Source organism: Halyomorpha halys, unplaced genomic scaffold (genome assembly GCF_000696795.3).
Source record: "Halyomorpha halys isolate HHAL.00 unplaced genomic scaffold, Hhal_1.1 Scaffold191.1, whole genome shotgun sequence".
Taxonomy (NCBI): Eukaryota; Metazoa; Arthropoda; class Insecta; order Hemiptera; family Pentatomidae; genus Halyomorpha; species Halyomorpha halys.
The window spans coordinates 495,142-509,729 of record NW_027105857.1 but is presented as its reverse complement, the minus strand read 5'-3'; the positions used below and the strand labels follow the sequence as shown (position 1 = coordinate 509,729).

The window sequence follows — 14,588 nt, the reverse complement described above, 5'->3', positions numbered from 1 at the left end:
CAGTATATTTTAAAGAAATTTTGCTTTTTAAAAAGCTATATCTCGAGAACTATTGGACGTAAATAGCTCTTTTAGGGCTAATATTTCAGAAAATTGACTCTTCTTTAAATAATATGCCCTTAGATTTTCTATTATTGTTGGTAGTTTCTAAAATATAAAGCTCCGAATGAAAAATCAATGTTTTTTAAGGTTTTGAATCAGCCACCATTTTTTAATCCCCCTACCTCTACTTGGCAGACTCTTCAATTTTGACTAGTAATTATAAAGTTTTCATTAAAGTAATCAAAAATTGGGGTGAGAAAACTGCCTTTTTTTCTTCCCGGTTCTTGTACTATACTGTTTCACTGGCAGGATTCCATTTCATATTTTTATCTTCGAGGATTAGTTCCGGTAGGTCTGTTGGGGATAGAAGAGTAAAAACTTTTTGAATTACATTTTTCAATGTTCGGACTAATCATCCATTTAGTGAAATATTGTTCTTGTTCATTAAGGTGACTTTGCCAAATGTTTCTAGCGATTATTATGTCAACATGTTGAGACATGACACTGCTGTATCGTCAGCGAACATAGCTATGGAGGTGTATGTGGACTGAATGATGTCATGTAGGTGGGTAGAAGTTAAACAGAATGGGAGAAAGGACTGAACCTTGTGGAATACTGGCATTGATTTGTATAAGGGTAGAGTAACTAGTTTATTAAACTATAAAACAGAAGACGAAGAGTTCGGTCATGATATTAGTAAGATAATACGATTTTGAAATGGCTATGGAATAAAAACTTTATCAGATTGATATAAAAATATATTTAAGGTTGAAGCCTCCGAATTCGAGTAACCAACAATTACTTGTTTTACAATTGAATCTAAAAATACTGCCCATAGTTCTTATTTATTTATTTAGTAGTTTTAATAATGAAATTGTTTATGACGATTCGTTTGTTTTTATGACACGATATTGAGAAGTAGTAATGAAGTTTTTTTTTTTCTATTCAAAACCTTCATTGATCTATGATACAAATTTAGAAAAAATATACATGTCTATATTAATGTATGGGTATATGGTGTCGAAATGGAAATACAATATAAACCTTATCACCTTGAAATGAAACGATATTCGAAACTTTCCTGAAGTAACCAACCCCTATATTCTTTACATTTAAATCTTACAATGTTATATATAGTTATTGTTTAATATAATAGTATCGTTAATTAAATTTGAGGATTTATTAATTTATTGGGAAGTTACCCAGACGCCGGGATAAAAATGTTATTGCATTTTTTTAGAAGTCCAAATAGTTTATAAAACTATTAGTACAAGAGTTCTGTGAAAAAACAGTAATTTATTTCACCCCAATTTTTTTATTACTTCTATGAAAACTATGTATAATTACTAGTCTAAATTGATGGGTCTGCCAAGTGTAGTAAAAGAGGATACTGAATGGTTTTGATAATTTTAAGAATGAAATTTCATTAAATTGGAAGTCATTAACCTCAAAAGAAAATTTTTTTTTAAGAATGGTGGGTGTTTCAACATGGTAAAAATTATTAATTTTTCATTCAGAGCTCTATATCTTTGAAACAATCTCCAACAATGGAAAATCTGACAGAAGAGTAAACTTATAAAATATGAGCCCTAAATGTTTACGTTTAATAGTCTCCGAGATTTAGTTTTTCAAAAAGTGACATTTCATGTTATGTCTTGCGTGGCGTACAGATGTCTATTAGCACTAAAATTAAAGCTAGTTGAATGTTCTATACAGTATTTTATGGCCTTTATCTTGGTAGGAGTAGACGTTTTCATGGTATTTGCTAAAATAAATTCACAAAATGTTGATTTCTAGTTGTTCAGACAAACTTTTTGATTTATAACCAAATATATCCCAGGACGTGGACTGATGTCTGCTAGAAATCAAATTAAAGATAGTTTAATGTTCTATAAAGTAGTTTATAACATTTATCTTTGTAGAAGTAATATTATTTATGATATTTAAATATGAATATGAAATGTTGTTCGAACAACTAAAAATCAATTTATTTTAGCAATTATCATGAAAACTGCTACTCCTACAAAGATAAACGTTATAAACTACTTTATAGAACATTAAACTAGCTTTAATTTGAGTGCTAATAAACATCTATGCGTCTCATGGTTGCTGAGATATAATTCATTTTAATATGTTGACCCCTCTATTTTTGTGTTTGAACGTATTTATTCATTAAATTATTTTATTTTATTAATACTATTTTTTTTGTGTTTTTATTAAAAACTTATTTATCCATTCAAGTGTTTCCTGTAACCGGTTTTTTTTATTATATTTTCCTTTTTTAATCTATGTGTTAGTCTTATTCTCGTAAAATGTATCTATTTGTTGTTCTTGGTAGACTGATCTACTGCTGTGACTATGAATGATGGTCTGATCTCACATTACCGTCTAATATTGAATTTGTTTAGCGGGTCACTGAAGAGGATCTAGGAGGGTGAATTCCGAGAGCGAATTTGTTGATCGGGTGAATTGAATAATTGTGAAAGTGTGAAATTGGAGGAGCAGAAATGAGAAAGAAAAATAGGAATGAAGGAAACTGTAGGGGTGAAAAAAAATGTTTATTATATCCTATTATTGTATCTCTTTTTTTTTATGATTATACCATGTATGTGTAATTTATATATGTCCGATTACGGATTGATAAGTATGCTGTGTGAGATAGCAACCTAATGTATTTAGGCAGCATAGATAAATAAAGTATTTCTCTCTCTCTCTCCAACAATAAATTTACCAAGAACTGATTTTTCAGAACATTTTTTAAGAAATGTTGCTTAAAAAAAAACTTTGTCCCGGAACTATAGACTTAACAGATCTGTTTGGGCTCATATTTGATTTTATTCACACTACTTTAAATGATACTTTCTAGTGATGTTGGTAGTTTTAACGATATGGAGCCCCGAATGAAAAATTACTATTTTTAAAGTTTTATAAACAGCCACCATTTTGTATTCCCCCTAACTATACTTCATAGACTGATCAATTTTGACGAGTAATTATACATGGTTTTCGGGTTATGAAGATGACAGAGTTCGGTCAGAATATTAATATAATTCTTATTTCGAGATACTAATAATATTACTAGACATAATTACAACTGTCACTACGGCGTTTGTATTATAGTCGTTCTCACGATAGAAGTTGCTGCCGGGTTACATAGCTTGTAAACTGCACCTATTGAAACAATACTCTCAGGGTAATAAATGGTATTAGGACATCAACTATTGTAGTTTCCATTGTTGCAGTGACTGCGTCTGTGCTTTATTTGTATTTTTAATTAAAAGTTAATTTAATTTAAAACTAAGAAATCATTCAGTTTCAAGAAAGTATTGTTTCTCAAAAATAAATAAAATGGAGAAAATGGAGTTTATTAACACTCAAGAAGTTCACAAAAATTGTTTATATTGTTACGATTTATATAAACAAGGCTGAATATAGTGTATTCCATTTGGGTTTTACACCCTCAACTCTGGTCCTGAGAAAGTAAGTAATTACGAGGCAATTCACTTTTGTGTGCGATACGAATGTGATACCTAGCTTTACTACTGAACTAATGTTGCTCCCAGCTTTACTCCGAATGTGGGGCTAGACCTGAAAGTATAGTTCATTTTTTTAAAAATTGTTTACATATACTACAAGATGTATCAAATTCACAGTAGCCCGATGCATAAAAACCAGTCTGCGACTGCGAATTGAACGATTTGAACGAACCTAACGATACTCACTGTTACAAAAATTTAGACCAACGTAAGACAGTTAAACACATTCTGACAGACTGCAGGAATTTGATAGACACTGGTTAAAGATATCATTTGGTAATTTTGCTACACGATAATATCACTCAAATTCCGAAACTATTTGATTACCTCAAGAAAACTAATATGTGCCAATATATACAACAAACTTTATTTATTACATCAATTATTGTCATTTATGTTGTAGAATAATTTTTTTTTATTTATTACTCTTTTTTCTTGATATTAAATCTTGTTGTGATATGAGCTAATATATTCAGGATAGATATAATTTATTTATGTTTTTAATTAAAAACAAATTTAATTTAAAACTAAAAAATCATTCAGCTTCGAGAAAGAATTGTTTTTCAAAACAAAAAAATAAATAAATAAAATGAAGAAAATAAAGCTTGAAATGTTTCCGAGAGGAAAGCTCAGTCAGAGGATAGTAAATAGATTTGCAGCTTTAGCGTTGCTTGTCGGGTTGACCGCGGTATCCACGTTGAGGTGCGAATCCTTGCTTAGTTTGGTCTGACATAAATTAATGCCTTAATACAGCACCTTATAGCGGTTTGGTCTGATGGTTTTGTTAGCTGTGATAAGTAAAACAAAGGAGCTTGGAAGCGTGAAACCCTTTCTTTAGCGTAGGAGACTGGTTGAACTTCCTGTTTGTTAAGAAGTACTTTATGTTGAGGTACAAGTACTTACTGAAGGATGGTTTGAGCTTGAGAACCACTAAAACCGAGTGTAGTTATCACTGCGGTTGTGTTCATGAAGATAGTGATAGTAGCTAGGAAGTCCAAGATACTGGTAAAAAAATAGTAGTTGGACCCAGTGATTGCGATGTGTTCTGAGAAGCTAGTATATGTGATGTCACATTCTATTGCTATTGCTTTAGCTTCGGGACGTCTGTAGCTTGTTACTATATCCAATTAGATTTTGAGTGAATTTATAAGTCGCGGTGGTTAATCGTGATGCATATTCACATGGGTTAGCGTTTCCAAATGCATTGAATATTGCGTCGGCCATGTCGCCAAAACAGGGAACCTTATCATAGAGATTGTGGTTGTCTAAGTTTGTATATGCATGGTTGATGGATAGGTAGAATCCTCCGATATCCTTGATTGTTTTCTCTGTTATAGGTGTGAAGGCAGGAGTCAGATGACATTTTAGATACTGGTAAAAAAATCTTAGTTGAACTCAGTGTTTGTGACCTGTTATGAGAAGCTAGTATCTGTGATGTCACATTCAATTGGCATTGTTTTCGCTTCGGGACGCCTGTAGCTTAAGTTTCGATATCCAATGAGATTTCGAGTGACTTTATAAGTCGCGGTGGTTAATCGTGATACATATTCACCTGGGTTAGCGTTTCCAAATTCATTGCAAATTACGTCGGACATGACACCAAGACTGGGAACCTTTTCATAGAGATTGTGGTTGTCTAAGTTAATGGGTCTTGGATCATTGATGGATAAGTAGAATCCTCCGATATCCCTGATTGTGTTCTCCGTTATAGGTTGGAAGGCTGGATGATATTGTTTCGATGCGTCCGATAAATTTGAGCAGGTGAGCGAAGGATGGACGACGCGCCCTTCCGTGAGCGCTAGCAGTTTGAATTCTGCTTGTGACAATTTCTGCTGAGTAAGCCTTTTAATTCCAAGACCTGAGTCATATCATGACTAGCATGATATTGTACGTATTCTGAAAGAATATTTCTTCCAATAGTTTCGTTGTCAGAGGAATATTGCTTAGAAATATATTAAGATATGTCAGCAAGGCATGCGTATCACGCTGTGAATTTGGTGGACGGGTCATCTTCACACACTTCCATGTTGTATGTAACTGCGTGTTGTTTTTAAGATACTCTTCAGTTGTTTTCACATTGAGACCTTGGCCTGTTGTGGCTTTTGCACGGAAGTAGGAGCTTGAGCGGTAGCTTTGGCGCCAGTAATGATTTGCTTCTTTGGCTCTGCTGGTTTTGAGCAAGCTATAAATAGATTTGCAGCTTTAGTATTACGTTGCTTGTCGGGGTGACCGCGGTATCCACGTTGAGGTGCGGATCCTTGCTGATTTTGTTCTAGTCCGTTCAGTGAAGAAAAGATAAAAGAACGTAAAATTGTTGTAAAATATATTGATACGTCTAATTAAAGAAATAGAAAAGTTGCAGTTGTTAAATGTTTCTTTAAACTTGTACATATACAGTAAAATGTTATAGAATCAATATTGAAAATTATTGAATTATCCGGTCAACTAAAAGGCTCATATATAAGTTAACTGAAATTTGAAAAAAATAATTATAAAATTACCATGGTGGAGAGAACATTTATCAGACTGGCGAAACGGACCGAGACAATGGAGAATCAAACTTATGATATACCTTTTAATTAGGCATTATTTTTTTAAAAATCTTTTGCTTTTCAATGGTTTTTAATTTGTCTATATTACTACTCTGATTTTCGTAAATGTATTTCAACCTGAAAAAATATTTTTCCTCTTATCTCCTCAAGTTAATTATCAAATCCTTTCATAGTTTGTATTTATGTATTTTCCACTATTGGCAAAGCTATCACGATTAAATAAGATTTCGAAATGGGTGGTTATAGAATATCAATTTTATTAGATTGTTAAAGAATGATATTTAAAGTTTGAAGTCTTTAACTTTAATTATCAATTATAAATTCGTTTAACCAACGATTACTTGTTTATGATTGAATCTTGTACTACTTCATAGTTCTTATTTATCACAGTCGTATTGGTAATGGAATTGGTTTTGAAGATTTATCGATTTGATGATACGTTATTAGGAAGTAATAATTTAACAGTAACTAGGTTTTTTTAAAAGTTCTAATGCTTCATTAAACTATAATGCGAATTTGAAAAATTGAGAGTTCTGTCTGAATATGCACAAGGCATGTTTAAAGGGAGAGTTTCCGATATTTATTTTATTTTATATCTATATTGCTATAGTTTTTTTTTTTTTTTCATTTTGTCTTTACCAATATATAAAACATATTTTTAATGTAATTAGTAGCAAGAAAATGTATTGTACAAGGATGTACCCTAATGCAATATAGTAGATCTGTTATATTTTATATTTACGAGATAAAAATTCTATGTTAATTTTCTTCTGTCGCATTTTTTTTTTTTAATAGTTATCTATATAATGAGTAACTTTAAGCGAAGTAGTAGAAATACATTGATATCCATTCATTTTAAATTATATATGAACTTCTAAGTATAAAATTTCAATTCTGAAGAACATGGAGGTTCAAGCGTAGGGGAAGAGAGGTAGTAGGAGTTTATGGTGGAAGGAGTCGTTCGCCAACGGCTCCTGCTCGAATATACAATAGCCTCCAGCTTTTCTCATTCAAATTCCCAGCGAGGGCTGTTCTACGTCAGGTTCACAACTCCTAAAGCCGGACAAGTCCATTTATTGAAATACCTCCTCCTCCCTCTGTTCTCCCAGAGCATCGAGTCCTGAGTGTGGAGCAAACTTGAAATGAATTCGGAAACTAGGGTGAAAACTCGTTTCCGAAGCGTCAACGCTTAGCTCGGAAGTTTTTCAAGCTGGGGCCATATCTCATTTCTCAGCTAGGATTGGATTTACAAACTACTTTTTCAACCCATCCTGGTTTCGCCATATTCCGTAGTCCTATAAATCCTATTAGTATGTCATAATTAACTTGTACTAATATGTAAAATAGCACATTATAAATGGCAAAAAAAGGAATAATTTATTTCTTATATTAAACAGTTTCGTGAGGAATATATATTTTTATTAATAATCCTTCCCAAATACCAGACAAGGGAGGATTACTTATTTTTGTCTTCTACCCTTACAGGCTTCATGCTTTTTGTTGACAAGTCCTTTAAAAAAGAGGACTATATAAACTAGTAATATAAAGGTAATTTCAAAAGTAAGGTGAAAGGTTTATTTCCTTCATTTAAAAGATTGAATATATATATGTATTTTAAACATAATCATCAGTACTGTCGATACGTTTTTGAAAATACTGCGATAGCTCTTGAATGCCAATGTCAATTCACGTCAGTTCTCCGTCATTACCTTCAGAATGTCTAACCTATTTTTCTCATTCTCTGCGGAACTGACTCTACTAATATCATTATTAGGTGTCAAGTATAATTCTGGTCCATCTTCACTCTGACCATTGAGAAGTCAGCAAAATTTCGAGAAGCTGTAGCAGTAGAAAGTTCGCGAAATTTCAGAAAAATAGCCTGTCAGTAAAGTCATGTCGAGAGTGTTTTGGTTGGGCCGTTCGTAGCCGAGCGAGTTAATTTTTATTTCGGTGACGGTCCCATGAAATGAAAACTTGACCCCAGCTCCAGGGTTAGAATAGGGTTTTTTAAATTATTAGTATTATTATTAGGTAATTAGGGTTTTAATAAACCTTTTAATAACCTCGCCCCTCGAAATGACAAGGGGGAATCTTAAGCAAAATCAAAAAGTTTGTTTTAAATCTGATTGGGGTTATATTGGTTAATTCCATGCCTGCTGGTACAACAGTAAACTTAGGACAGGATTACTACACATTTTCTCTTTAGTTCGATCTTGTCACTCAGTGAGAACATTTGACTGATAGGTGGTCCACGAGAACTAATCATACTCTTAAGAACATCCTGTGCAGACAAAAGACGATAGTGTATACAACCACTTCTGTTTAGTATGAAAAGGAGTTTTTCTGGTAGTGCCACCAAACAGAGGAAGTAGAAGAGTGTGGACCCATACAATAGATAAAATTATTAATTGCTTTACTTTCGGTAGTGAGTTATTGCGACTGAACATTAACTGGTGCAAACACCGTCAATTGTCTAAAAGTCAGGGTAGAGTGCAAAACAAAGTATATATTAAACATTAATTAAAGAGATTAATTTAATTATTTTCTTAATTGATACTTTTTTTATCTATGTCATATGTTTCTTTTTTGTTTATCGCTATGTATCTTTTGGTTATACCTGATGCTGTTGCTACTTTTATATATGTTATACGTAGAACGAAACGGAATTCATTTCATATTTGAGTCCAAGTACCTACTATAATGTAAATGATTTATTAGCTAGTAATGTTTTTTGATGAAATTTGGTAGTAAAGTTATTTAATAATTTTAATATTTTAATCTCAAATGAGGGTCTGATTGTATTTACTTGAAATTAGGATCTTAAAAAGTTTAAAAACCTAATATGTAAATATTATACCAACTTTTCAATATTAATTGAATATCAATATAGTTTTTACTCATAAACTGAATCCAAATTGTAGTTGATTTTAAAAAAGAAATTACCTATAAATTCTCAGTAACTATAAAACTGAGATTGTGACAAAATTTTAAACCTTATTTCATTCATCATAGCGGGATGGTCTAATTTTACATCTCATATTTAATGATCTAACGGAGCGCGGTAGCCCTGGGGTAAGGCGCGTGGCCACTAACTCCAAGGACCCTAGTTCGAATCCGGCTGGATAGAAAATAATTTTCTATTACACTGTAGCCGTGAGTTAACTCCTGTGGGTTCTTGGTCCCACTCAGCCTCCTAAATTGGGTAAAAATCTGGCGGTCGAGCTTGATTCTGACCAAATCACCTCCTTGCACAACCGTTGGTCTAGTAACAGTACTTCCTTACGAAGTACGGAACCCCTGACCCTTCATGGGTTGTAGCGGTACAGATTTTAATTTACTTGGATGTTCTCATCTATTGTATGACTATCTCGCTATGGTGAAATAGAAAAGAATAATCTGTTACAGCCGGATCGAACCCAGTTCGTTGGTATTAGGAGTACAGCGCCTTACCACTGAGCTACCCACTCCACAGACATACGCGCGCGCACATACTCATACCACACTTATATGTATAAATAAACAATATGTATGTTCATGTGTATGAACAATATGTTTTAAGTATATGTTATTAAAACACATGAATAAAATGGCCATAGGAATATTTGCCACGAAAATGTTCATTTAATTTTTTTTTTATGTACGTTATTTTTATTTATATGTAGTGGTTTATATAACATTTTCTCTCGATTTAGCTTATTTCAAAGTTGGATATTAATGTCAAGTATCAGAACTTAGTTAAGAAGTTAATAACCTTGTTGATTGTTATTAGTTATTGCCGTCAAAGGTAAGAGAGGAAGTATAATTTCCCGTAGACTGAAAGGATTACCTGAAGCGCTTTAAAACGCGCTTAATATTTTTCGAAGGAGTTTTAAACGATTTGAATCTTGAGGGAAAGATGAAATCTAAAATTAAATTCATCTTATTAACCGAGGATAAGAGTCGGTGGCTTTAAGTCCTTCGGCTTGGAGGAGGGACTTAGGCTAAGTAGCTTAAGTAAAGTCTGTATCCAGTTAAGATAATTTAGTTTTTGAAAGTTTCCGCTAAGACAACTTCATAATAAGTTTAGCTGACCGCTATTACGTGTATAAGTCGGCTGAGAAGGTGTCATCAATGTTGTAGCTGTTCAGATCACAGGCTATTGATTTCGTGCATTATTTTTTTTATAAATTGAAACATGTCTTAGGCAGTGAAAATTTATCTCATAAATAAAAAATCTCACATGCTATTTTACTTAAATTTAACAAAATGTAATTACGCTTTTAAAAATATTTATGCTAATCGATAAATACGTAATGCAATACACTTTTTAAAAACCATAATAAGAAAATAATATATAAAATAATTCATAAAATAAGCAAAATAAAAAAAAATTAAATGAATTAATTTGCGACATGTTTTGTATTAAAAGAAATTACAAGATGCGACCACCTAACTACTGTGAAAAATATATATGGCTAAATTTGGTATTGTCGTCGAGAAATAATCTTTCTATACTACGTTTCTACATGATTATTTCTCCACATTACGTCTGAAATATATACTGACCAACGTTTAATGTTCTTTTGAAGAAAGTATGTAACAAACTTAAATTGAACCTACATTTGGTTTTTAAACGGAACTAGATGAAAGGATGCAAAGTTAGAAAATACACAAATTTATAGGGTTGACTCACGGCTACAGTAATATATAAAATTCAATGTGTCTTGACGGCATATACTAGATTTTTATTTTCATATTTACTTTATCTAACATAAAATTATGGATAAAGATGAATTCAAAAAATTTGTTAAAGACCGAAAAAAAAAGAAAATATATAAGTAATAATACAATAACGAATTGTAAAGAAAGATTATGGATTAATAGCTAGATATTATACTATAGGCAAGTTTATGTATTGAATGATGAATAATATTAAATCATTGTGGTATAAATAATAATTTTAAATTTGTTAATCTTACCCTTCTTCGTAAACCTTCGTCTTGCCCTACAGTATCTCTTAATAATACCCCACTCATTCCTGTTGAACAGATCCGTTACTTAGGACTAAATCTGGACAAACGACTGACATGGAATCCTCATACAAGACTAAAAAGACAGGAAACTGCTCTTCGATTCCGACTATTACAACATTTACTAGACAAACGGTCCAAACTTCCAATCCATTACAAAAGACTGATCTACATGACTATTTTAAGAAGGCCTATTTGGACATACGGAGTTAAGCTATGGGGCTCCACTAAACCATCTAATTCCTCTCGAATCCAATCCTTACAGTCCAAAATCCTTCGTAAAATCCTTAATGCTCCTTATTTTGTCACAAATCAAATCATCCATCAGGACCTCAATGTCCCCTATGTTGCCGATTTGGCCTGAACCAGATACCAATCCTTCCATAATAAACTTCCCAACCACCCAAACCAACTCGTTTCTAACCAGGCGTCTCCTTCACTACCTAATAATCCTCCTAGACGTCTGAAAAGAAGATAGCCTCGAGATCTCCTTTAGAAATGTTTTTGGAGTTCTATCAATGGGTAGATTCTCTACATGTCATAATATCACTTACAGCAAATTTACTTGATGTGTATATATGTATACAGTTGTAACTATCAATAAATAAATTATTAAAAAAAAAAAATTGCTAATCTTTATTCCATTTGTAAATATTGTCTAGTATTTAATATAGTTTAGCGGGACATTTACGATAGATCATAATTGAGCTCCAAGTAGGAACAAAGAATGGAAAATCGTTATAAGTATGAAGTTCAACTTCATGAAGAAATACTGATAAAAAAAAAAAAAATGGAAAAATATTAAAAAAACAAAAAACACCCGATGGTTTAGAGAGGTTGAAGTCTGGTTCAGATAGAAAGAAAAAAAATATAACATTTTTTATTTTGACTGTGCGTCTGACAGAAATACAGTAGAAATAACATGAGAAAAAAAGTTGACGAATGTTAGGAGAAAGTTAATCTTTTCATCTCCTTTTCTGTCTAAAGTTTTTCTATTTCATGAGTAACCTAGAAGGAAGATTGAAAATGTTGAGGCGAAATGATGAAGTATACATTCTAGGCCATATATCTGAAACTTTCCCTACTACCTGAGTCCTGACTTCAAACTCTACTTCTCTTTTTATGTCTTGTTAGTTTTACTCGGTTCATATTACTTTGTAACCATATGTATTGTTCCATTCTACAAAGATCGTTTGACTGATTTTATTGATTTAAATAATTTAATCATCTTTTTATATCTATTAAAAATAGTTTTGATGAATTAATTAAATTTTTGTTTTACTTTTAGGTTAATTTCGAAATTATTAATGCTGATACTAACTATTGACATGTTAGTCATAGTTTTTTTTTTAATACCCTTACATTAGTTAGAAAATTTATTTTTTGATTCAATCAGGTTATTAAACTTTTCTTCAAAAAATACAAAGTAGGCTGCTGGACATATTAATTTATTCAAAAATTTCTTTTACATTTTCTTCAATGTATAAAGTACTTGATGGAGTTCAATTTAATATCCTAAACCTTTTTTTTTTTTTTTTTTAATTACATTTGAATTTTTCGCAAAATGAAAATTTAGAATACAGAACTTAAAATCAATGTTCATTATTCAAGGTTAAAGTAAGTAGCCCAGTCTCATCTAATTTTTTAAAAACTATATGTTTATGTATAAATACAAAATACTAAGAATTATGTATTAATTTGTTCCTTTTATAATAATTTACACCCATATTAGTTAAATACAAATATATTGTTTTTTTGTGTTTAATTGTTCGTAATCATGATTAATTACCAGTGTGGGAATCAGTTTGTTTTAATACCATACTTGTGGTTTAACAGTTTTAAATTTGTTTTTCTTTATTAATCACTGCTACCATTATAAACTCCCTAACCACTGAAACCCCCTAGTTTCTAGCCTTGCATTCTCTTCCATTCCTGACAATCCTCCGAGGCGCCTGAAAAGGAGATGGCCACGAGATCAGCTAATGTAAAATGTCATTAGAGTGCTACCAATAGGTAGTTTTTCTACATGCCTGTAACTCTCCAATTTAACTTAGATCAGATTTACTAAATTTATTATTATGTACAGTTGTATTTGCAATAAATAAATATTTAAAAAAAATCTTTCAATTCAATAAAATTATCATCTCTACTCCTAACTCTAAAAAAAGTGATCAATAAATTAAACGAATTGTCGTACGACACTTACGTGTTTAGGAGTGGTTATGCTAATCAATTTTGATGAAACTCTATATGTCAATGCTTGATGAAGTGCCCTTAAATATCAGCTTTATTTTACCCTTTAGTTTATCTTACCCTTATTTAAATTCAAAATCGCTTCCTCTTACTGATAGATATTTTTTGTATGTAATAATTAACCATTTTCTATTGTTAATAGTAATTAAAATAAATAAAATAAGCCATAAAAAATTGTATAATTAACTGGAGGAATAAAAAAAAGTATTTTCGAAATCCTGAAAAATCAGTGACATGCATGTGTTTCCAATCTAAATATTAGTTATATATTTTTTAAAACGCTGAGCTCTTTATAGGATAGTCGTAAACTCGCAACGTCAAGAAACTTTAAAATGCGAATTTTTAAAGCAACAGAATAAAAAAAAAAAAATGTTTGAAATTTACGTCTGAATGACGAGTTGAGTGAATGTTGCGTGACACGCCAATCGTACCAAATGTTTGAAATGTTGCAAAGATTTTGTCTGCGAGGTGTCACTGCTAAAGTGACGCTATGTCATAAAGACTACCAACTGGAATTAAATAAAGCAATAGTAAGGATTAGGAATTGATCTCCAGGTAATATATGGAATCTCCAAATATATAGTTTTAATATATATTCGAATACATCCAGTAGTGTATCTTATCTGTGTTGGATGGGTCCTTAAGCACAGCCTAAAGATTGCTGGCTGCCTTCGCTCCAGCATGCTTCTGCTATAGAATATAATCTTTGTCTAATGTTTGTATTCACAACACATTTTTAGGAAGTCCTCCACCTCAAGGTGTTTCCTCTTAACTTAGCTACGGGCGTTCAAGCATGCTTGAGCGAAGGTAGCCCTTTTAATGCACCAATAATACTGCAACAAAATTATACCGCAGTAATCAATGACTTACCTTGGTTACATGGTCCCCGATATTGGACTTTAAGCTTCCTCCGTGTCCTGCAGGCGTCAGCTCTTAGAGCACACTCGTTGGTGAATGTCCTCCCATCTGAGGCACAGACCGGAGCGTGGTCGAGAGGACACTGCTCCGGACAGGAGCAGCGGGCGATGCGGCCCTCGGTCACTAGGCATACTTCGCCTCCAGGACAGGATACGCCAGCGCATGGATCTGCAACAAACAAATTCAAGACTTGTAAACGCTCAATTAGCTTTCAGTAGGCGCGCTAAAACTCGTGTAAGATGCAGAGTATTAAGTGTGCCACCTTCTTTTCCTATAAT

General features: G+C 32.2%; 1 protein-coding gene across 1 annotated transcript in view; it reads right to left on the bottom strand.

The window, feature by feature from the left end:
• LOC106679283 (agrin) overlaps window positions 1-14,588 on the bottom strand; it is a gene marked incomplete in the record, with an annotated part of 134,309 nt that overhangs the window by 37,962 nt on the left and 81,759 nt on the right. The window contains 1 exon segment of the mRNA XM_067053555.1: window positions 14,262-14,478. Within this exon segment, the coding sequence (XP_066909656.1) occupies window positions 14,262-14,478 (217 nt within the window).